At 36.4% G+C, this 24,997-nt stretch overlaps 1 protein-coding gene across 8 annotated transcripts in view; it reads right to left on the bottom strand.

Annotated features, from left to right (window-relative positions):
* LOC133534734 (dachshund homolog 1) overlaps nt 1-24,997 on the bottom strand; it is a 181,446-nt gene that overhangs the window by 120,049 nt on the left and 36,400 nt on the right. For 4 of the 8 annotated variants that reach the window (XM_061873978.1, XM_061873981.1, XM_061873980.1 and 1 more), the window contains exon 2: nt 22,768-22,794. The exons of the other annotated variants lie outside the window; for them this stretch is intronic. In XM_061873978.1, coding sequence (XP_061729962.1) covers nt 22,768-22,794 — 27 coding nt within the window. The remainder of the gene's footprint in view (nt 1-22,767; nt 22,795-24,997) is intronic. 8 annotated transcript variants of the gene reach the window in all.

The raw sequence follows: 24,997 nt of genomic DNA, 5'->3' as shown, positions 1-24,997 counted from the left end.
CCGCCGCGACACGATTCGTTAAGAGACAAATGTTTGGATTCAATCCAACAGTTTTTTCGTCTCATAATTAGTGACGGTCTATTTACGCGTTTGATCTGTGACTGTACGGTAGCCGTGGATTTTTAAGTAATTAAATTCTGTTGTTAATTATAAACTACTTAAGCTAAACGATTTCGTAGGGAGCAGTTAAATTCGCTACAATGAATTTGCAGGTTTAGCCGTCATCGTGGCGTCATATTCATGACGTTGCTTTTATTCTAGGCAATTGTATAAAAAGTCATATTCATATACAATTAAAATAGCGTACCTACTTACAAGTAAGTAGACTCTTTACAATCAATAAATACGTTTTCCTAAATAAAATGTTAACTCTCATAAAAAACCTTAATACCAAATGGACATGATATTTCATTTGTACCTTCCACGACCACTAAAAAGTTGTGGTGTAAAACTTTTTGCCCGAAAACATCATAGTTAATAGATACCGCCTAAGAACCAATGAATGGAATGTGACCGAAACTGACGCCGCGCCGGTGGCTACTCAATTCCGCCTTTTTCTGGCAGAAGTTTTGGGAACATTACGTAAAAATTGTAAGCAAGGCGAATCGCTTAGTGACGCGTTTCAGGTTTCCTCTGGGATGGGAAAGTCTAAAACGAAATACTTATTACCTAAATTATTCAGTGAATATTAATTTGTCATCGTATTTTTAACCGACTCCTAAAAAAAGGAAAAGTTTATATAATATCATTGTGTAATCAAATGGGTTTTAAACTTTAATAGATTTAATTAGTCGGGGGTAAGGCAAGCGTGAAGGAGCGTTTCACCCGTCGCGAGTCGAGTTGATTCTCGGCTGCCATCAATCGAGTGCTATCGATTCCGACGCGTCGCGATGAATTATCGAATCTATTAGCTCGCGAGATTACGGGATTCCATGACTCGACGAAGTAATGTTTAGACATGTTATTTACAACGTAAAATATTTTAATAATGTTTGGAATTATTACGATTTGCGTGTGATGTGACATAACCCAATTCATATAAAAAACCGGTCAAGTGCGAGTTCGTTTTACTCGCGCACCGAGGGTTCCGTATAAACGTTGAATTTTCTCGTATAGCTATAATGGCGAAAAACTTTTGATCAGAAGTAGGTATCTATACTCAGTATAATTGTGTACAGCGCCATTTATCGGCAAATTGTCTAATTTGCGCGATGTGCACGTATGTTGGTTTTTCGAGGATAATCTCTCTATCATGGGAACCGATTACAAAAACTGTTCTTTTATTTGAAAAAAGGTATATTTAATGTAATATCTTAGAAATTTCAAGTGTAATAAACACACGTAAAGTTGGTTAAAATGCAAACAGTGAGTATGGGCAAACATATGTTTTTTGTTAATTAAAAAAAAGTAACGAAGATAGAGGTCTGATTATATTTTTCCTGTAAAATTTATAGTAATGTTACTATTGTGTAAAATGTTTATATTTTTCCATCGGTAAACTTCGGAGATAAGGGTGGGGGGGGGAGATAGTTTTTTTTTTCACATTTTCCTGCATAAATCAAATTTTTTCACTACGAAAAAAACTAAAATATATTTTGGAATGTACAATATTTAAGCTCTTTCCAATGATACCCCACTTGACCTAGTCACTAGACTGAAATTTTGACCCCTCTTCATATTGGGCATTTTACATAGTTATAAAAAAATTATAATAAAAAATAATACTTTTAATGTGTCAAGGTTAGCGTTGCTCATAACTATTTCAAATCGATAGCTTAAGTGGTTCTCGAGATATTTAGCGTTATGACAGACGAACGAAAGGACAGAGTCGCACCATAAGGGTTCCTTTTATACCTTTTTGGTACGGAACCCTAATAATAAGAAAAAGTCACATTTTATACAAAAGGTTTCGTTAAGATTTTAAAAAACTTTTCTTTAAGTACCTTTTAGCGATAAAGTACCTATATCTGATCAGAAACAACTCATTCATACGAATTCTAATTTTTTCTTTTAATGACTCATCAACATCCCTTTATGCCAAGAAAGTTTCTTGTTTATAAAATGTAGAATTATCGCCTAGTCTTTTTGTTGGTAAGTCTGTGCGAAGGCGGCCGGGGCAGACGATTTGTACTAATTATAACGCGCGAATAGATCGCGATACGATTAGCTTTCCACTCGCGACGCGCAACTCACGCGTATATAAATAATATTAATTTATTAGAACATAGGAAAACGCTCGATTCACTTGGGCGGTGATAAATCCCCGGTGCCTATGAAAATTTAAATTACTTAGTCATCATATGCGCATATTTACACGAAATAAGTTCCAATAATTACTAGTTTTACTACCTATAATATAAAAGCTTCTAGTTCTTTAAATTACACGTTAATACAAATAAAGAATATGTAACCACATTTTTAATCCACATACATATAATATGAACCAACTTTATTAAGTATTAAAGCCTAAATCAATCACCACCAGAACCACCATGATCTCGCCACCTCCGCAATCAAACCACCATTTACATCAGTTACGTCATCCACGATGCACGTATTGCACGTGTAGGAAACCCGACACGTCGTAGGACAAAAGCACAAGTGTCAACGCACAAGATGCCCCTATGTCCTGTGCCCATTATGCAGACATAATGGATAAGCTCTTTGTAATTTTGGTAGAAACAATAAATAGAGTGCACTCGCGGTAAGTGTACCAAGTGCATGCTCCGCTGTAAACATTCATTATAAAAACTTATGATAACGTGTTTATTACCATTTTAGAACTCGGTACCAAAAAGATAAAAAAGGAATCCTTATAGTGCGACTCGGTCCGCTCGTCCGTCCGTCCATCCGTCTGTCACATGGCTAAATACAAATCTCGAGAACTACTTAAGCTATCGATTTGAAATTTGGAACAGTTATGAACAACGCTAACCCGCAGACACATTAAAAGTGTATTTTTTTTATTTATAATTTATTAACTAGGTATGGAAAATGCCTATATGGATAGGGAGCAAACTTCAAAGTCTAGTTACTAACGGCCTGATTCGAATAACAAGATACGATAACGTTAAGTTCTGGTTTAGATAAGTTCTCATTTAGATATCGTTTGCATGTCGTATAATTGAGAGAAGCAGCTCGATTTGGGCAACCAATGTCACTATGACGTTAGAAATATCGTAGATAGATCTTATTGGGATCACAGCGGAATCGAAATAAACGTCAATTTTGACATGTCGTTTAGCTATCGACCTTTTAAAGATCTTTCCAAGATCTTAAACGTGTCTTAATCATTCTTCAAATCGGTCCGTAAGTCAAGTGGGGTATCATTTGAAAGAGCTGACACTACATTCTGAAGCAATTTGTTTCATGGGAAAAAAATTGATTTATAAAGGACAATGAAAAATTATACCACCCCCTCCCCCCTCTTATATCCGATGTTTACCAAAGATTTTTTTTACATATCATTAAAATTGTCATAAATATTAAATGAAAAATATAATCATACTTTTTTTAAATTAAGTATCAAAACAAATTTCTATATTTAATTTGCACCCCCTAATCCCCTTTGCGGGGGTGTACTTGTAATTTCTATAAGATTACACTAAAAACACCTTTTTTCATATAAAATAATACTTTTTGAAATCAGTTTACATGATAAAGTGACAACATACAAACAAGTCATGCAAATAAGTTAGCCAATTTGCCGATAGTTGGCGCTGTACACAATTATGCTTCTTCTGGAAAAAGAGGTGGATTGTTAAAGATAATTTTTTAGCCACAGTAAATTTACTGCCACCTTTTAGACACATGATTAAAACTTATAGAACGCCATTTGACTTTAATCCTTATTCTTTCATTGATATGTGTTAAATTTGTTAAATATCAAAAAGTGGCGCCATCTTACCGGACATAACCCAAAGGTTGTGGCGGCATCGTTTCGAGAGATGGCCATACCTTTGATCTATTAGAAGGCGCCACTTGTTGATATGTAACACATTGTACCTACACATAACTGTGAAAGGATAAGGATCAAAGTCAAATAACATTCTAAAAGTTTTAATCATGTGTCGAAAGATGGCAGTAAATTTACTGTTGCTACAAAGTTTTCTTTGACAATCCGCCTCTATTTCAAATTCTCTTTGGTTTATAGTTACATGAAATAATTGAAAGTTCGTACGGAACCCTCGGTGCGCGAGTTAAGCGAACTCGCACTTGACCGGTTTTTCGTTCAAAGGTTATGTGTCCAAATAACTAAAAAATTTAGAGAGATGACGCGAAATGTGTACTGTGAACTGTTAATCCAACCCAGCTTTCGTGCAAGTACCTACTAAATAGGTAAGCCCAACTCCCTAGTTAGCTGGCTGAACTGGCTTAGGTAACAGACAGTTTTTTTTTCATTACAACATAGTTTTAAAACAGTAACAAAGATACCTGTTACGATCACTCGCGCCATTATTAGATTAAACGCAAACATAGTTGCAGTTAAAGAACAATGACTCTAAGAAGTAAATTGAAATATTCGAAAACTTCCCTCATAAGAAACCTTTCAAACCCAATTAATGTCGATATTACGAACCCCTAAAGAGTTGGAAACACGAAATGGAATTACGCATTCCCCTAAAAGTCGCCATTAGAATTAGAGCCACAATTTATTCCGCACTGGGGCCCAATATTTCCGGATTTCCGGGATCACTGTTCTGGTTTACAACTGCCGACTGAACGGCCACTTAAATACTTGTTTTGCTAAGGGAATTTCATTTTGGTTCAATTATTTTAAAGTTAAACTTAGATTGAGGCATGAGTATATTATATATATAATTATATATATATATATATATATATATATATATATATATATATATATATATATATATATATATAATGTTAGAAAGTCTAATGTAATTTTTATATACAAACAGCTGCAAAAGTGCATAGGTACCCATTTCATGAATAACATTTGTATACACTTTTGCAGCTCATAGTACCTACACTAATCCAAGTTTAAAACTATGAAAACATGTCAAATTGATAACTATAAAAAATCGCTGACAATAATGTTATCGGTTGACATATTTCCACGGTGGCCCATGGTTCCATTCAGGTTAGTTGAACGTGGTTGAACGTAAACGCAGAACTTGTAACATTTTATATTTCTTATTAGGTAAACCTACTGCATCTAAACAACATCTACACTCCTAAAATAACCTCAGCTCATAGAACTGTAAAGCGATCCTAAATGGCAGCGGGGACATGCAAACACATTAATTTATGGGTACCATCATCGCAAACTTTTTAAGCCGTAACCGTCTTGAGTAACTTTTACATTAAGGCCCGCGCCCGAACGCCAATTAGATCTATTCCGTTTACTTCTGTTACACCTCGCCGTTTGCTGCGTTCAGTTTTATGACAGTTCGAGTTATTATGGTACGTAATAGTTTCTCTATTGGTTTTACTTTGTAAGTTCGCGAGAAGATACAAAGGAAAAAACTTTACCATCCAACTACTTAACAATGTCGGAAACAATTTTATATACATTTAACTAAGCGCATGCACCGGCACCCACACTCTTCTGAAACGGTTGTATTCAAATGATTAAAGCTTCATTTACTCAACAATGTAATTCATCGAGCCCAATAAACATTTCAAAACAAGTTGGCTGTCAAATAAATCCAGCAAATATTTTAATGGCTTCGTACATTTTCTCTGTTTATTGGCATTATAAAAGCGTTCACGTAAAACCTGAACCAACCCTTACTGGACAAAGTCTCATGCCGAACTATAAAATAAATCTAGCAAGTTATCGTCCACAATAAACAGTCGCCGCGGAAGGCTATCGTCAATTCCCACGCAAAGTTGCTGTTAATAAAAGCAACAAAATTATATATTCAAGAGTTAGGAGGTGGTGGTATGGCAGTTAGGGCTTTCTACGTGGTCCGGGTTACAATGCAAATTGCTGTAGAGGGGTGCGCCGATGCCCTCTAACTGTGCGACTCGCAAAGATGGCCGCCGTAATGGCGAAATGAAATTATTAAGCATTGTCTTGTGAAATCGGCCGCAGTCGACACCTGAGTCTTCTGCTCGCGCACTTAGCGTGGATATTCCCAGCCCGGACCGGAGGGTCGCTAAGCCTCCGTCTTGCATCTTATTAAAAATATATCTTTCTTCGTTCCAAACCACTTTACCCACAAAAATGTGAGAAGATTAGTAGATTTCAATTATTCAATATTTATGCGCTATAATTTGATAAAAACAATGAACAAAGTTTTCAAAATGAATTATGTTGGTAAGCTAAGGTAAGTTATGCGAAACGTTAATCCCAAATGCGATATTTTAGTCTAAAAGCCACTTAGGAGTATGCGCCGGTCGCGCTGAGCCCTTATCCCAGTAGTGATACGCGGATCCATCCAATTCCAACGCGAAGACATTACCCACCCGCAGCCCCTTGAAAGCTTTGTATTAAAATTTAAATCTACTTCGCAAAGTGTGTTTTATACACGTGCTCTTGCAATTTTGATCGTTCATAAAGCCTCAAAACAGCTTCTATTATTACGCTACCTTTGCGGTATTGGGTGTTACACATCTCCCCGTTCCCGATGGTAACTCGACGAAGTCTCCCATGAATACGGTATGCATAACGTTAATATATTATAGATGGTTTAATTACTCGTTTGTGGTACAGTTGCGGTTGCTCTGTTAATGTTTCTGTTCGTTTACATTTAAATGCGTTTGTCCGTATTTATGAACTACCTAATAAAGTGTCTAACGCAAGGTGTACATATATATTCCGACATAAATATGTACTATTAATCCCTCTAGCAAATGTAGCTGAGTTGAAAAAAAGTACTAAACTTTTTGTGCATTGATAAAATTATTACACTTTTTGTGCATTGATAATGACAAACTTTTAGGCCGTGTACATACTTAAAACTTGCAAAATTAATACTTTTTTCACATTTAATACAAAAACAGACACGACATTTCAAATCGGTTTAGTAACAAAGCCAGCGTCCCTCTATTTATAGGGCGAATGAAATTCCTCTTTAATCCAACGCATGCCCACTCCGTGTTTTTAATTTCACACAAAAAACGGCTTCGAGGCGGTGATCAATCAAAACTCCCGTTTCTTTTTTTCTATACTTCATGGCAATACACTTTCGCCTCTCTGTAACCGCTATAAACTGCCTCTACTTTGTTTGCAAAAAGGAAATGGATACGTTTTAAATTAAATTAGGGGACCACGAATATGACCGGAGGTTGAAATTAGCGATTACACAAACTACACTAACTTCTTAAGGACGAAAAATCTTTTGGGTAATAATAGTTGTGAAAGAATTAACAATTGTGTGTATTACGGACATACAAATTAATATGAATTTATGAAAAAAATCTTCAAAGCTTATGTATATAATTCGTTTGTCTAATCTAATCCGTTCCTCAAGTGAACAAAACGGAAACGAACGATGTAGTGGTTACTGTAGAGTGCTAATTCGAGTAATTTGGACTCAAGCTAGTCGGTTATTCCTCATTAAGACGAAAGTGGAGGACCCGTGTGAAATCGCCTTTTCATTCAAACGTAGTCCTCATTTTCCTCTCTGGATATTAAAAATTATTGAAAATATTTTGACACAATTTCTTGTATATCAACTACAGCTACGTTTGATTTTTAATTATTATATTATAAGAGTTAGGAGCAATGAAAACTGTTTTTCGCTCCAAATTTTTGTAATAATCAAAAATTCGTAAAAACTAAAACGTAGGGCATAGCTATGGTTAATATACATCGAACTATTTACGAATATTTTCCATAATGTCAAAGTCCAGAGAGGAAAATATGTTTGTATTCAGAAGCAGCCGTCCCCTTTCCTCTTAATTGCGCAAACGCGGTCGAGTTCTGCAACAAATCAGGCCTATTCGAATTTGAGAAATTCCAACTCGTTTTTGGTACTTATTTATTTGACATTAATCACAGTGCACCTTAGTTATTGGTGCGAACTTCAGATTTTTAAATGTCGAATAAACCTCCAGTGTAACGTGACCTCGAGATCTGTATCAGCTTTGCGTATTAGGAGAGCGCATTTATACCGGTCCGATCAAAGTATCAGTTTCAGCAGATTTCTGCAGAAGGTTACGTTTCGGCGAAAAGCTGCCGAACCTATATTTTCAGTAGTGTCCGGCCCGAGTTTCCGTTTTAGTTTCGGTTAAAAAGCATGTTTCGGCTGAAGGTTCTGTTTCGGCTGAAACTAGAGCAAAACCGAAATTTCAATTTCGGTTACGGCAAAAAATCCGGTTTCGGTCGGACACTAACTTATACCGGTCCGCATTATGCTTCATCTCATCCGAGCTCGGTAAGCGATTGAGTTGACTGACACCCCAGGAACAGGGTTAGGCGCAGTGATAGTTAACGGTAGAATTGGCATTTAATATTTACTATAAAATGTACAGTAATGATATATTTAAACGTTTAATTATACAATAATTCAATAAACCAGAGATCAGAACCGTTTTTTTGCATTATTTTATACTCCAAATGTAGGTCACAGTTGTGTTTATAGATAATGACTTCGTATTATTAGATTACTCAGTTACAAATAAAAATAATTAACAAAGAACGAATAAATACCATTTTCATTCCCCTACAAAAAATACCGGTTTCCGATTCCTGCAATAAGCAAATAATATATGATCGTTTTTAGGGTTCTGTACCCAAAGGGTCAAACGGGACCCTATTACTGAGACTTCGCTGTCCGTCCGTCCGTCCGTCTGTCACCAGGCTGTATCTCATGAACCGTGATAGCTAGACAGTTGAAATTTTCACAGATGATGTATTTCTGTTGCCGCTATACGAGTAACAACAAATATTAAAAACAGAATAAAATCAATATTTAAGGGGGGCTCCGCTACAACAATTTTTATTGCCATTTTTATAAATAATGGTACGGAACCCTTCGTGCGCGAGTCCGACTAGCACTTGGCCGGCCTTTTTATTATATACTTCTTATAATACACCCCCTCAGTAAACTTTGACGGTAAAACCCTTGTGTACAATCCACAGCCAAAATATCTCGGCGTAACCTTAGACCGCTCTCTTACATACTGTTCCCATCTCTGTAAGTTGAGCAAAAAACTAGGAACCCGTAATAATATTCTGCACAAGCTGACTGGAACTACTTGGGGAGCCAGCGCTGACGTGCTTCGTACGACGGGACTCAGCCTAGTTTATTCTGCTGGTGAATATTGCGCACCCGTATGGCTCAATAGTGCACATGTGGAGAAGGTCGATGTCCAGCTCCGAAAAAACCATGCGGTGCATAACCGGTACCATACAGTCCACTCCGACACAATGGCTGCCGGCTCTGAGCCACATTGCCGCGCCTCATCTCAGGAGACAACAAGCGCTGCTAAAGGAAGCAAACAAAATTGCCTCAAATCCAAAGCTACCCGTCTTTTCTGATTTTTTCTGTCCGCCTAGGCTACGCTTAAAATCCCGACGTCCACCGGCCAATACGGCACAGGAACTTAAAGAAAGCACTTTTAACATCAAGGATAAATGGAGGGAGGACTGGATTGCTAACTTGCCCAGGGCATCCCATGCCAGCTACGATCCTACCAGCAAACCGAAGGGCTTTTCGGCTCCGAGACGGCAATGGTGCCAACTAAACAGACTTCGCACTGAAAGCGGGCGATCCGGAGAATTTATGTTTAAGTGTGGGTGGCGAGATACACCGAAGTGCGACTGTGGAGCACCCGTACAGTCCATTTACCACATTGTCCATGAGTGTCCAAAAATAAAGTACAAGGGAGATCCTCTGGAGTTACTTAAGCTAAGCGAAAACGCAGCCCATTGGGTGAAGACCTTAGATATTAATTTGTAAATTTGTAAAGCGACCAAGAATTGAAATATGCCATACGACTAAATAAATAAACTTCTTATAATATTTTTTTAGGTAAGGTAAGTATCACCTACCAATGCGATGCAGCAAGCATACCTTGACCACGCTCCATTAAAGCAAGTTGATCACTTTAAATATCTAGGATCTGTCCTAACATCTACAGCCTCCATGGACAAAGATATCGAAACCCGCAAAGCGACTGCTTGGTTAAAGTGGAGATCTTTAACAGGAGTTCTGTGTGACGTAAAGATACCTATAGAGGTCAAAGGAAACATATATAAGAGAGCAGTAAGACCAGCTTTAATGTATGGATCCGAATGCTGGGCCACGCGAAAATCTGACGAACAAAAACTCCATGTCACAGAAATGAAGATGCTAAGGTGGTCTGGTGGTGTAACGCTCAAAGATAGAGTCAGGAACGAGCACATAAGGGGAACTTTTAAAGTAGCGTGTATCACTGACAAACTCCAGGAAAATCGCCTACGATGGTACGGTCATGTCATGAGGCGAAATAAAGAGCATATGACAAGGGTCGTCATGGAAATCGAAGAACCAAGAAGAGGTCCAGGTCGCCGTCCGACGACCTGGATGGGAACCATTTCCAAGGACATGAAGACGACGGATTTAAAACTCGAAATTGCACAAAAACGCCCAGAATGGCGTCTTAGGACTAGGAGGGCCGACCCCAAGAGACATGGGAAATAGGCTCGGGAGAAGAAGAAGAATATTTTTTTAGGATTCGTTTCCGAATTTTAATTTAGTAACTAATTCTTATGGGGTGTACCTACAAACTTCTTTTTAATGTATTCAGCATAAAATACAACATATAGTGACGGCCAAAGTAGGTAAATATATCATAACACACCTTTATTACCATAGCAATAAGGATGTGTGCACTGGTACAAATTTGGCCACTTTGGTCGTCACTATTTATTTCTGACTGTACGTATATGTGTTGGTTACGTAAATTTCTCTATCTAAATTAATACTAAATAGAATCATGAATTTCGTGATGTGCAGTTTTGTATTGTAAATTAAATACATTTAAATATCGTGTCCATTCTCCCGTTCGTAGCTCTACCTTTCAATCTGACGAACGGCACAGAGAGCCCTCGGAGTCGCATGTAAATAAACACTCTTTGCCTTCGTGATCATTCGGCCCCGGTCGGCCTCGTTCGCCCTGGGTACGGATTACGTGTGTTTTATTCAGATGTGCTAATTGCTACTCCGATTCTTTTACTGACTGTAATAGTCTTGAAATTTTCTATGATATTGGCTATTGATAAATATAAATATATATATATATATATATATATATATATATATATATATATATATTCTATTCTATTATATATTTGTATACCTTACAAACTAACATACAAACAATAATAAAAATCTTAAAAGCTTTTACGTGGCATAAGACGCTTGCAGGTGTCTTATTTTACGAGTAAATTAAGCGGTACAACATGTATGATATGTGGGTAAATATTAAGGATGTTTTATTTAGTAATGAGTTAATTGAAGAAAATATGTTTGAAGAGCTTTCATTAATCAATCATACAAGATACAACTAAGATCACTAGTATCAAGATGGCTTAGACGCTCGCTGCTTTAAGATTAGCCCCATATTTGTTGTAAGTACATACTCGTACAACGAACAAATGTCAAGACCGCTCAGTCGCGAGATTAGCTCCGGCTCATATTTGCCTTACGAATGGCTCCTCATTCAGACGGCTGCACGAAGCCCCGTGCACTCTTCTCAAATATAAACGAAAAGCTTTCATTCTCGTGAATGGCTAAGACCCGGACTAAATCGAAAAAACTAAGAGATAAAACCCAACGCACATGGAAGAACGCGTCTGACTGATAATTTCATCTTGAAGTACTTCCAATCTCAAAATCTTTTAATGTCACATGGTTTTACAATGGCATATGAAAGAAGTGGTCGTTTTTTTTCTCTTAAAAGATAAGATTACGTAAACTTCAGTTTCCAATGTGTACGAAATCCGATTAAAAAACACGCAACGGTGGTTTTAAAGTGCTCTCGAGGCGCAACACTCCCACACTTGTACAAAGGTCTTGGAGATGTTTCGGCGCATTTTTTGCTGCACCTTTGTGTATATGTGTAATACTGTCGCCTTCAGAAATTAGCTCACGTGTAATCCATTTGTAATATCATTCATAGGTATAATCCCTTTTTAAGGATCGTAGAAAAGATAAGGATTATTAATTACAATTTACATGTAATACGAGTAATATCTATTTAATTGTCATGGTTTCAATTATCTATAGGGTTTTTACTACTCACAATTAAATGCTAAGGAAAACCGGTTTATTTTGTCTATAAATAGTATAAATACAGTCCAACCTGTAGGCACTAATTTTAATTATTTTTGTGTTTTTGTGTATGTATATTTTCAGTAATTGATAAAATTTTAAAAACTCTTCTATGACCCAAAAAATAACCTGAGACAACTTAAAGTAATAAAGTAGTAATTTTCCACAAAGTTCGGAAGCGACTGTAACACGTACTGAACAAACAAAGAAACACATTACGAAGCCATAAACCGGGCAACAAAGGCACCGACGAGCTCGTGTTGAAACTGATCCATCATGTCGCCTTTTGAAATACAAAAAACTCGTACGATCTACAAACAGATGTTTTTTTGTAAAAAAAACACCCCTCGACCCCTCACCTTATCTTGCTATCCTAACAGTCTAAATGCTAATAATGCATTTTTTAAATTAATTTAGTCGTACTTATGATGAATTGCGACTGCGATGACTATGGATTAATTATGTTATAAATATTTCTAAAAAGCTCATTTCTATTGCAATATATTTTGACAGGTGCTCGAATTTGGACCCAGAAAAGTTATTGAGTTACAAACATAATTTATACACCAACCACATGACTTTTCATAAACACAAAATAATTACATCACTAATGTTTTATTAAGTCAGTTTTATTATTTTATAGTTTAAAATTTCTGGATCGACTCTAACACTAACTATGTCGCTAATGCGTTAAATCGTATTTTACTGATAGATGTGATAGATCAATTTCCACGATACGTTTATCATTAAGTTGTTAATATCAACGAAACACAGCCAGTATCAGAAAGCAAACACAATATCGAGCAATAAAGAGAGAACATATAGGTATCAATATGCGAAATTCCTATTAGATTTCAAACAAATGAATGCGATAAACCAACCGTTATTGAAGTTGCTTATCTATGTAATTAGAAAGAAACTAATCTGTTACCATTTGTGTTTATAATGGGAACCTGTGAGTGCCATGCAGTCGCGTCTGATAACAGTGCGCCATATATATATTTATTAGTAATTAGTTTTACCGAAATCTAGGAATATTCATATGTTATAAGTAGGTCCTGGGTAACCTGAAAACTCATCAGTGTCATTTAATTAGATAAAACCTCTTTTGACTTCTCATGCTCGTCAAGTTGGCCTCTGTCTGTACTCGTAATAGGTGTAGACTTCATTTTATGGCTTTTTATGCACTTAAGAAGAAATAAGTGACCAGGCTGTATCTCATGAACCTTGATAGCTAGACCGTTAAAATTTTCACAGATTATGTATTTCTGTTGCCGCTATAACAACAAATACTAAAAAGTACGTAACCCGCGGTGGGCGAGTCCGACTCTTACTTGTCCGGTTTTTTTTTTTTTATTATAGACCCTGTACTTCTTTTTACGTTCTATCGTATGTACAGTCGGCAACAAATAAATATTCGCAGCCAAAGTGACCAAATGTACCGCAACCCATACTTATTCCTAACAACCGGCAAAAAGATGTGTTGCTATACAAGATGTAACAAAAATAGTGGGGATCCGTTTAAGGGCATATTCAGTATCGTTTGCCGATAAACAAAAATTAGAAGACATAATTTTTGACGCGAAAAATTTTTGGGCTTTGTATGAAGGATCGGCCGACTTGGACGACCTGCATCATATCAAACAATTTTTCCGTATCTGAGATGCATAACACCGTAAGTGCCATTTTAGTAATTTTACAGGGGAAGCGAAATGACACATGACATGAAATTTCATCACAGTTTTATATGTTATTTTAATAAATATAAATAACAGTAAATATAGTTTACATTACTATGTGTTACCTATTTTTCGAGATATCATTTTGTATTTATAAGGTAGGTTTTTCGAAAACACTGAAATAACTACCCTATATAGGTACAGTATTCTGCTTCAAGCTCATTTCAGATTCGAGGAGTTACGATAATATTAAATAATATAAAAATACTCTTTCATGATTTTTATAACAATATCAAGTCCGTTTGAATACAAATGACCATTATAATCAACTTGAATTAATTATAATATGGAAAATTTAGTCAGCACATACAGTAAAATCACAGACAGAGCTCAACGAACATCAAATTCAGTTAGGTACAAACCTTAATTTATAAACATGCTATCGTGAAATAAAAGTTTTATGAGAATATTTGAGCATTTTAAAGTGAATCATAGGTACACGGGAATTGGGGGTAATGAGCAGAGTCGTTAACAAAGACATTTCAAAAATTACGCACCGCGGAATTAGCCACTTTCCGCCCGCCGCGGATTCGTCATGAGGGAGCGCATCAAATATTCAATTTTAAAACAGCCGCTAAGAGCGAAACGTCATCGTGAACTCAGCGCCAGCTGAGACCTGACGATTTAGAAATTTTGCTACAGATGGGACACGCACTTTACCCACCGAGAAATGAGATAACCACCAAATTGCATTAGCAAAAGTGAAACATAAAAATGAACAGGAAAAATATCGTCCTGAAAGTCAAATTGCGTCTGGTAATCGTTTAGTGTGTAAGTGACAACAAGGAATGTCGTGTTCCTTTTTAAAATTATTCTGTCAAGAACAAGAAAATGGCAAAGAGAGTAGGAAAAATTTCATTAGCGCCAATCAAATTGACGAGGTCCAAAATGAAGCTCGCGAGAGAGTCATAATCACGGAGTTCAGAAGGCACCCCTCGACGTGAGGTCTTATTAAAGGAATAATATTTACAAAACGAGACGCCTCAGAAATCCCCAAATTAAGATCTCGCTGAAACCCGCCCAACTTCCACAAAGTGGAATCATTAAATTAAAAATGTAAACTTTTCTCTTAGCAAGGTAATGGGCATCCCGATGTAGATAAATAGATGGAATAGCTGCAAAAAGGAGCATTTTCCTGTTCATTAAATTTTTCCTTCGCTTTTTTATTTCGACCCCTGGTGCTAATTTTGTTGGAATTCACGCCCCTCGGCCCCACCCGCTGGGGCTCAATCACAGAAATTTTATATCCGGAATTAAATAAGTACCCGACAGCATTACGAACAAAATTTAATATGAGCTTATTTTTCCCGGAGTTTCTTAATTAATCAGATACTACGTTCTTATTTCATTTGACCAGCAGATTTATGTACCGCTATTTTTCTCTTCTGTAATAAGCCAGCTTCCATCTTAATTGCATCCGGTCTCCTTCCCATAACATTGCCGAGAATTGGCACTGAAGATGTCAGGAATTCAATCAAGAAGCGAAATATTCTCATCAGTGCCAACTTATTCCAGAGGGTGGTTTATGTTGGTAACTCGATTGTCTTCATAGATTCAGCGGTAGATACTCTCTTAAGGAAACGTCAGTGAGCTCGGTAGCAAATGCAATTATACCTACTAATATGCCGTCTGCGACCGCCCGCCACCGCACGCTAGCGATGCCACCCTTTAACTGTTTAGAGGGGATCACTCCTAACTCACTTATCGTGCTCTTGCACCTGAGTTTACTACATAATTTTGATATCTGGTGACGAAACCAGATGCAACACTTCTTTACAAAAGTTTGTAACAGTTTGAGCCGAAGAAAAACTAAGTTTAACGTCGAATAAATCTACGTCAAAGTTCCATGTTCAGAGCAAATATCATTTTAATATTCAACATCTCATTCGCCAGACGATATCGAATACTCTCATAAGATATTGATTGGTACAAATAAGGAAATCGAATTATTCAATGTCCGCCCCTCATTTGTTTCCGGCTCCCCTACAGCAGAGATGGAGAAATTCTTTCGAGTTTTCGATTACTTGTCTAATTAATTTAATAGATTCATTTGTCTCGAACGCTTTGAATGATCTGCAAACGTCGTGGATCAAAATTTGTTCCAACAGAAGCATGTTTGAACAATGTGTACAGTCGTCGTCCGAGTAAACAGATTACAGGTGTGCTTCGCACTTGAAGACGTGTCATAAGAGGGAGCGGGGGAGGGGTGAGGAGCAGTTAGGGTATGCCGAGAGGGAAAGTTCATACGTTCCTCATCACGGGCAAGCGCGCAAGTGGGTGAGTGCGGTGAGCGCCCAGCGCAACGCACCGGCCAGCATGACATAATTGGCGAGAGGCCTCATTAAACACAAGGATTCTCACATGGTGCGCACGTTAACACCTCCATGGGGGCTAAGCAGACCAGTTGGCAGCTTTGACACGCTACTCTGATTTTACCATTTGCACGTCTAATAAAATAGTCGGTACTAATTGTTTTATTACGAAAAAAAACTATTTTTATAACATATATAAAGAAATACATTGTGCACCGAGCGGGGTAAGTGAAATATGTATTGTAAACGAGTTTTTTTTTATACTACGTCGGTGGCAAACAAGGATACGGCCCGCCTGATGGTAAGCAGCCTCCGTAGCCTATGTACGCCTGCAACTCCAGAGGAGTTACATGCGCGTTGCCGACCCTACCATGCCATGCCGACATGCCGACCGGCCATGCCATGATTGAAAATTTTGTAATAATATTTAAAAAAGGCTATTCAATTAATCGATTTAAATATTCATAAACATACACAAAAAAAAATTTAAAAGTAAAACTCATTTATACCTACTTGGTTCGTATAAATTAATTCCATAATTAGAAAAAAGCTATAACTCCCGAGTGAGTGTTAACCAAGGGATTGAAGGCACTCATTTGTGCCGAGCAACCGTAAAACCTGTGTTTGTTAAGTAAATTAGATTTTCAAGACATTTTTTTATCAAGTTCGAGTTCTGACAATGGGGTCCATGAGGAATCGAGGGAACTCTTCAAATGTGAAAGGCATACATATAGTGATTTTTGTATTTTCTTTAAAAAATCAAGCATTTACATTTAAAAAAGTGACACTTGATGAAGTGGCACTGCTGATGATTATCAGAATGGAACTCTTCAACGATGGTTTAAGGGAAACAACAACTTTAAGGGAAAATATTTTTTTTATTTTTTTCCCAACACATATTTTACACATTTTACTTACTCAGATTACTGTTATTGGAACAGTATTACTAACGAAGTGTTAAATTACTCTAAAAGATTGTAAGTGCAAGTTTTGAAATAAATGCAATTCAGGGGCATAGTTACCCATATCCTGGGTAAAATTGCTCCTAAATTAAAGTTTATACAGGGTGACCTTAGCCATTGGACAAACCCACGTAGGGTTACTTCTCAGGAATGCTCTGACGTTAATATTTTTTTAATTAGAACAAAAGATAAAAAAATATGTTTTTCGAACAAAAGTTATTTGCAATAATCGACAACAAAAAGAAACACACTGTGTTAATCTTTGGCAGTGTTTTTGACAATTTGTTCGAAATATTTGATAATGATGACATTTTTCAAAAGTCAGAAGCTTATTTGTGGCATAAATAAAAAAGATAATCAAAAAGGTCGAAGAAGGTTCCATACTATTCTTTGAGGCCTTAGGAGCTACTAACACATATAGGCTGCTCCAAAGTAAAAATTGGTAATTTGTTAATTTTTCGTAACCGCTACACCGGCTATTAGGATACTTTGTACACTGGTTCTAAATACCCTAATGCATTCGGCTCTGTCCAATGACTAGGGACACACAACCTCATTTAAGTGTTTATACATTATAGTAGAGTAGTAGACCAGAGTAGTAGTAAACCAATAATTTCGAATTTAGGATCTAATTCTGGAGCAAAGTAACCTCATTTTACAGAACTTCGAGGCTGAAATGATGCCTTTAACCAGATTTTAACACTCTACTTTTCATTCCGAATACGAGGAAAGTAAAATACATGTGTTTATTTAAGTATATTTTTATAGCATTTCTTGAGGGTACTTTCAATTAATCATTTATGTATAAGTATCGTTAGGTATTTATGGAATGGGGAGTTAAATATCAGAATGGGAATTGTATTGACTACGTGCGAAGTGGAAGGTGGGGGTGTAAAGCGATCGCAGCGCATGCGGTGGTAATAATTGGCACTAACAGATTATTTATGCGCGAAATGGAGTTTTTAATTTACGATATCTCCTAGATATTCATTTAAATTGTATGGTGTAAGGTACCATTGTAATCTGCATGAAATTCTCAATACAAATAATGTATTTATTTTGATAATGATTAATACTGTATACATGTAAATAGCTTTGCAAATACCCGGTGGTGATCTTTTTCTAGGTGTTAAAAATGGGTATAGTAAGTTTTCCTTAAAAGATAGATATACACGATCGCAGACTCTTTTGTAGACCAATAAAAGAGGGACAACCCTACCATACATTGTGTTGTTATAGCTCAAACGGATAAGCAAGCGTTTTCGATTAAAGCTCCTAGACAGCGTGATTTTTTCCGACATCGTTAGCAAATCATCGTCATATTACTACCAATTTTACAAATTACCTTACAAATTATACCCTAAACCTTCCTCAAAAATCGGTCTCTATTCTATTAATTTGTCGTATTCCGCTAGATTTGCGGATGCTAGGTGGCGTGACGGTCGTACATGTAGCGAATAATAAATCCATTTAAAACCAACTTTCTAATGGTTTTCGTACAAAATTAAAATAATCGTACTTGGAAAGTAAAATGCTCTAGTGCAGAAACGTATCACTTTTTGCACACTTTTTGTAACAACAAGTACCCTCGTTCAGAGCATGAGAAACAAAAAATATATTTTATTTTTGGCATAGTAGGTAGGTTGGTAGGATACCAACGAGTTTAAAACCGACAACTTAATATCATACGGCACTATTTGATATCTCCGTTTACTAACGCTTAGTTAGATAATATGTTCGCCTAAATTGTATCCGATAATTATATATCATAATGATTGTGCATAGAATGTTAAGGCGAATAATTGAATGACTATTGTAAGGTATGCGGGGGCGACAGGCGGCAAGATCAAAGAGGATTGCCAATGAGATGTTGTGACCACACCCTTCGTGGCATTCCAACAACCTAACTGGATACTGGATCCCATTACTTTTTGTACCTATTTCTCTAGGCATTTGTTTTTACAATAGGTAACTTGCTACTAATGGCAACGCAGTAAAGCCAGGGGCCCACTTCTCGAACGGTATTAGACTAATATTATTAGTCCACGAAGTGTCAAGTCATATTGGTTACCATGGCAACATACTAATAATATTAGACTAATACCGTTCGAGAAATGGGCCCCTGTAAATATTATAGATTTGACTAGTTAGAATAGCAGTCTAATAAATTTGTATGACAAAATACAAGCAAAGTGGCCGCATAACTTATCAGTAAATCCGCAGTTAACCTATATTGTAAACAAATATAAAATAGGCAATAATAACTTTTAGGTGAGTCATAATTACGTTCCTGTTTACAGGCTTTTGGTGTCAAATATCATTTTTTGAAGAACACAAAATATTCAAAGTGTCAGACAGTGAAATTGGCTCGTCAAGGGGACAATTTGCACACAGAGGACAAACGCAAGGAAACACCTCGGTGATTCCTGGATAAACAAGCAGCTATCTCGCACTCGAACGATAAATATTCAATTTAGATGTCTATCACTTTTGTCTGGGTTTACATAAGTATTGCTTTCATGTTATTATTTTGATTAAATAAAAAAATTGTAAATAGTCTACTATATCTTGGTAGTTTAGGGTATAATCAAGTGTGACAAACGTATTTGTATTGGAAATCAGGAGAATGAGAGCTACATACAGCGGTGTCTAATACAATTTTAAAGTAGTAAATTAAGACAGGTAGAGAATAGGGCAAGTTATACATACAACTAGCAATAAACAGAGCTTTGTAAAGGCTCGCGAAGGTTTTCTACACTTAAGTTATAGGTACTAAGGTAGTTTTAAAAAAAAATCACTTTAAAAATATATATATCATAGGATATGAGGGCTTCTATAAATAATTAGTTATTATACAGTACGTTCGTTAATTTTATCGCACCCTACATTCATTTTGATATATTTATCCGAAGGTGTGAAGCCAAAGGCTTGAAAATAGGCACCACGTCAGAACCACCGAGTTGGGGTGTCGGCCGACCCTTTAGGAAATCATTTCCATTCCGTTTTCCGAACTGAAAATTGCCCACGGACGGTCAAAGGGTTAACGATTTAGTGTTTATTTGAATCAGGCCTTTGTTAGTTTAAAAGGCGTCAGAATGTAAACTGATCCTTTGTTGCGATTGCCGTTTGTTTTGCAGGAGTGTCGGGTGTTTAAAAGGTTATAAGTTTAGTTTGTCGAGGGTGTCAGTTGTTCAGAAAGGGTTAACGCGAACTCCATTTTGTGAGATATTTGGATTTGTTAACATTTTACTATTTAAAATAGACTTAATTTTTTTGATCACCGGGCCATATATAGTAATATTTATATTGTTAAATGTATATTCATGCTCATCAGCAGACGTCGTAAATGTTGTAGCAATTTAGGTGCGGAATGGCTGAAGTGAACGAAGAGTTAAAAAAAAATTAAACAAATAAAATTGAAATTCGATCGGAGCTACATTATGAAAGTTGAGTGACTTACCTAGACACGCTGCAAGCTGCAACGTATCAAGCCAAGATCAAAAGAAGACAATTGGCAGCGCTGCGGCCTTAAAAAATAGCCAAATCAAATCCTGAACTTTAATTACATCCCAAGTGGACTAGAACTTGGCCTAGATCTGAATTCGTTTGCCGGCGAAGTCAATAACGAGTACAACGACTCATATTCTTAATATTGAACTTGACTCTCATTTCACATTCATGTTTTTAATGGGATAACTAGGTTACAGGGCCGTTTACATCTGACATTTACAGCAAGTACTAATTTAAATCTTGACAATAATATTAGCTAACTCAACGAGTAGAATAACCCACAACACTGTTGAGAACAAATAATATTAATACGTCATCTGATTTAATCCTAACGCATTTCTATCATTATCTTAATGCTCAATGCGCTACCGTTCGGGTATTATAAGAGAGAAGAATTTGAGATGACATAAATCTTTGAATTCCATTACGTTGGATTAAAATCTCGAGGTCTTCACGGATTAAACCTAACTAATAATACAAAACAAAATATTAATGCCTATTAAACCGGATCGCTTGAAACCTCAATATTAAAGTAAACATTGGATAATTAGGTACGAATTTATTTTTTACTTTTCATTTGTTTCTTAAATATTGAACTTGATCAGATACCTATTTTATCAGTTTCTCCAGCTAAGTAGCCAACACCGACGTCGTCGCATGGCATTACCTACTTGCAAGGAAGTGATGAATGCCTTACGTCTTGCAATAAACGGTACCGCCATGCATAGCGTACTAACACTAAAATTACAAATAAAAAAATGTTAATTTGTAAATTTATGATCAATCTGAAAACCGCCATTTAATGACACTGCAAAACTGATTCAAAATTATTGATGCAAAATGCAAAAAAGTTAACAAGAACAGACAAAAACGCGAGAACCAGACCGCTGTTGGATTCCCTTTTATACGGACCACAGCAGGCTCCGGACTGAATGAGGGCACGCAGTGGGGAGTCCACGGTAGCTTCTCGTGTCTTTTTGTACAACCGACGTTTTATCAAACACGGTAATGGCCGCTTTATGAGGCCAACAAAAGAAGCGTGCCAACGGAGGCGTTAAATCCTTTACGATTTGATGCTGATTACGCATTTGTCATCAGACGCGGGCTGGGTAACTATTAGAGGTAGCCATGCGCACATTCTGTTTGGAGATTGTGTTTGAATAGTTTAAAGATGTTTACTATGGCATTGTTCTGGTTGCTGGCTAACAGTTTAACATGTATTGGTGGTTAACTTAAAACTGCATTCGTTATGATATACTTACAACACATAAGGGGTTGTTATATTAGATTTGTATTTATCATTAACGCAGTAATGGACATACCACTTTATCTTTTTTATTTTAATATTTGTATGAAAAAAAAATATACCTAATCTAAAGTTTACATATCTAAAAAGAAACTAACAAGAACGTCCACAAGAAAAATTAAAGCTGAAGTGACGTGAAAATAATTATGTACAGTCATGCTCAAGATACTAAATACAAATAGGCTTTAAAGTGCAACAAGCCAACTACAAAACAGAACTGGAACTTTGTAAATTTATCTGTCATTTAGTCGAGATTTTCTCTAATCTTTTAAATACTAGAGAGTAACCTGGACCCAAAACACCAACAACAAGTATAAACCTACTATAATTTCAAGTAAAATAATCACACCAAGGTGAGAATAACACAAAGGGGAGAAACATTAAAGTACCGTTTTCCGGACAAATGCATGGAACTATTCAGTCGATTGGATTTAGAACGAAATAAATAATGGCACAAGTAATGGACCTACCTGGCAAATGTAATGAAGTTGGCAAAAATAAATCTAATAACATGAAACATCGATAAGCACGTGTTTAGAAAACAAAACGGAATTGGATAAATCCTGCGTTGCGGGTGTCGTGGTCTTCCAGGGTACCCCCTTAGCCTGAGCGACCGGAGAGCGATCGAGTCCGCTCGAACGTTTCTGAACGCTACTGAATCCGGCCGAACGAAACCGAACGCGCGGCGCGAGCGAGATAGCGACATACCTGTCTGGCGCTTTCATTGACAGGCACCTGAAATGAAGAAAAAAATCGATCCAATTCGTTGAAAATTTTAAATTTTAAAAAATTTTGATTGTCTACTCACTGCACGGGCGGTGTAAACACAGATAAATTTACATGCATTCTGTCTATAATAACACCTGCCAACGTAATTTAGAACATATGCATGCACTGTTTTTCAAATTAAACCGTCCAATTCGAATGACTTAAGTTCGCTATGATAAACGGTAACAAACTCATTAATACATCGTGTCGTGATCTATCAAAGAAAAATAAGTATTCCCTTTATGAGGGGACATAACGCAACAAAAAATGAAACATAAAAATTAAAAGTAAACATGCCAAAAAGAATAAACAATAATAGGGCAAAAACAGTTAAAACAACATTGCAAGATGCATTAGGACAGTTGTTAAAATATGGGGTAGCGTCGAGCGGTTTGACTCCAGTGATATTGTGTGCTCGCACGCGATCTGCGCACCCGCAAATCTTACACGTTAAGTAAGTACTTAGTCCGCAGTGCAGTGCAGTGCTACGCTAACAGTCAACATATCACTGTTTCACTTCTACGCATGTAATTTTTAGTATAGGTATGTGTAGGTACTAAAAAAAACGGAAATATTCATTAATATTATATATTAGCTGCTAAATTATTATAAATCGATTTGTGTAGAAACGTAAACGTTTACGTAAAAATGTTGGCCAGCACTGGCTTCAATTCAATAATGTTGTTGATTTTAGTACCTACATACAGCACAGTACTGTATTCCTCAGATACACTTAACTACATATATTTTTGAGAATTGATCAATAAAAACTGATTACTATAGAGCCATTATAGTAGCTATAGCTTCCTAAGGGTACTCCCTCCCAATAGTCCCAATGGACGAGTTTATTAAATTATTACCGGACGAGATCACGCAAACGAAATCGTAAAATTAAAGGAAATCCATTCAGTTAAATTGAAAGCAATTCACTAATTCCTTGCAGTATTGACGAACCGTTTTTAATGCATATGTTAAGACACACATAATCGTATTATCAACACACATATATTTGCACTGATTGATATATTGATTAGTATATTAAAAAGCGCTGCTATCTCTGCCAGCATTAAATAAAAGCTTGACTGGATTAATGAGCAGTTGTGCCTAAGTATTATCAAATATTCACTAAATGAAGGCATCAAAATACTGCAAAGAAATATGTTAAACGGAACAAAAGTAGCAAACAATAAAAAGTGAGCTATAAATAAAGTAGTCCGGTGTAGCGGCTCAAACAATACATATCGCGTGTGAACAGCAGCTGATGACTATCGTTTTGTGATATTTTGACACAAATCTGTGGCCCTAGTGAAAAAGGGTACAAGTCTCTGGCAGTTTAGGTATATAAGGGCATAAGTGTTACGTGGAACTTACACCCCTTTACTCCTGTGCTGCCAGAGACTTGTACCCTTTTTCACTAGGGCCACAGAAATATTTCTCGTCGATATTGTAATCGCGGCACTTACCTTAGCTGCACATACGTAAAATCAAAAGTCACTACTCGAACCTATCTATCAATATTAGAACACAAAAAAAATGCAAGTCAGTTAATAATCCCGAATCAGCAATCAACAATGGAAATAGTCACAGTCACTTTTTTAATAATGGCAACTCGGTATTTTTTCTTTTTTATTGCTACCCTAGTATGTAGTACGTTTGACATTTGAACCGTCTGATGACTCGGCCGCCATGATTGATCGTCGCGACCCACTAAATGAGTGCAATTTAGCGTCCATTTTTCCTACTTCAATACAAATAATATTCGTTTGAATAATAACAAAATATTTTTATTAAAGTTAGAGTACCGTATGGCTCTGCTAGTAATATATTAAATTTAAAAAAGAAAGAAGCAAGCTCCGAGCAAGTCAACCTTTAAACAATACGAAAAAAATCAATGCTGAGAAAATCATGTTTATAGTATGCGGGCCTGATTCATAATTCATAATAGAGTTAAGATCGTCAAGAGAAATACTGTGCTATGACTGTACGTCATTTTTCCGAAAAGTCACGTGCTTGCACGCATGCAATTTTATATTTATTATTTGTTTAAAGTATTATAGCGGCAATACATAAAAGATTATGAAAGTTTCGGTATACTAAAGTATCAGAAATACCGTATATTATTACTTTCCAAATATCTTCGTTATTAGGTAGGTATTTTATTTGGGCGAAT

This window comes from Cydia pomonella, chromosome 2 (assembly GCF_033807575.1).
Source record: "Cydia pomonella isolate Wapato2018A chromosome 2, ilCydPomo1, whole genome shotgun sequence".
NCBI lineage: Eukaryota > Metazoa > Arthropoda > Insecta > Lepidoptera > Tortricidae > Cydia > Cydia pomonella.
Note: the sequence above shows the minus strand (reverse complement) of the source record. Positions and strands in the feature narration are given on the sequence as shown.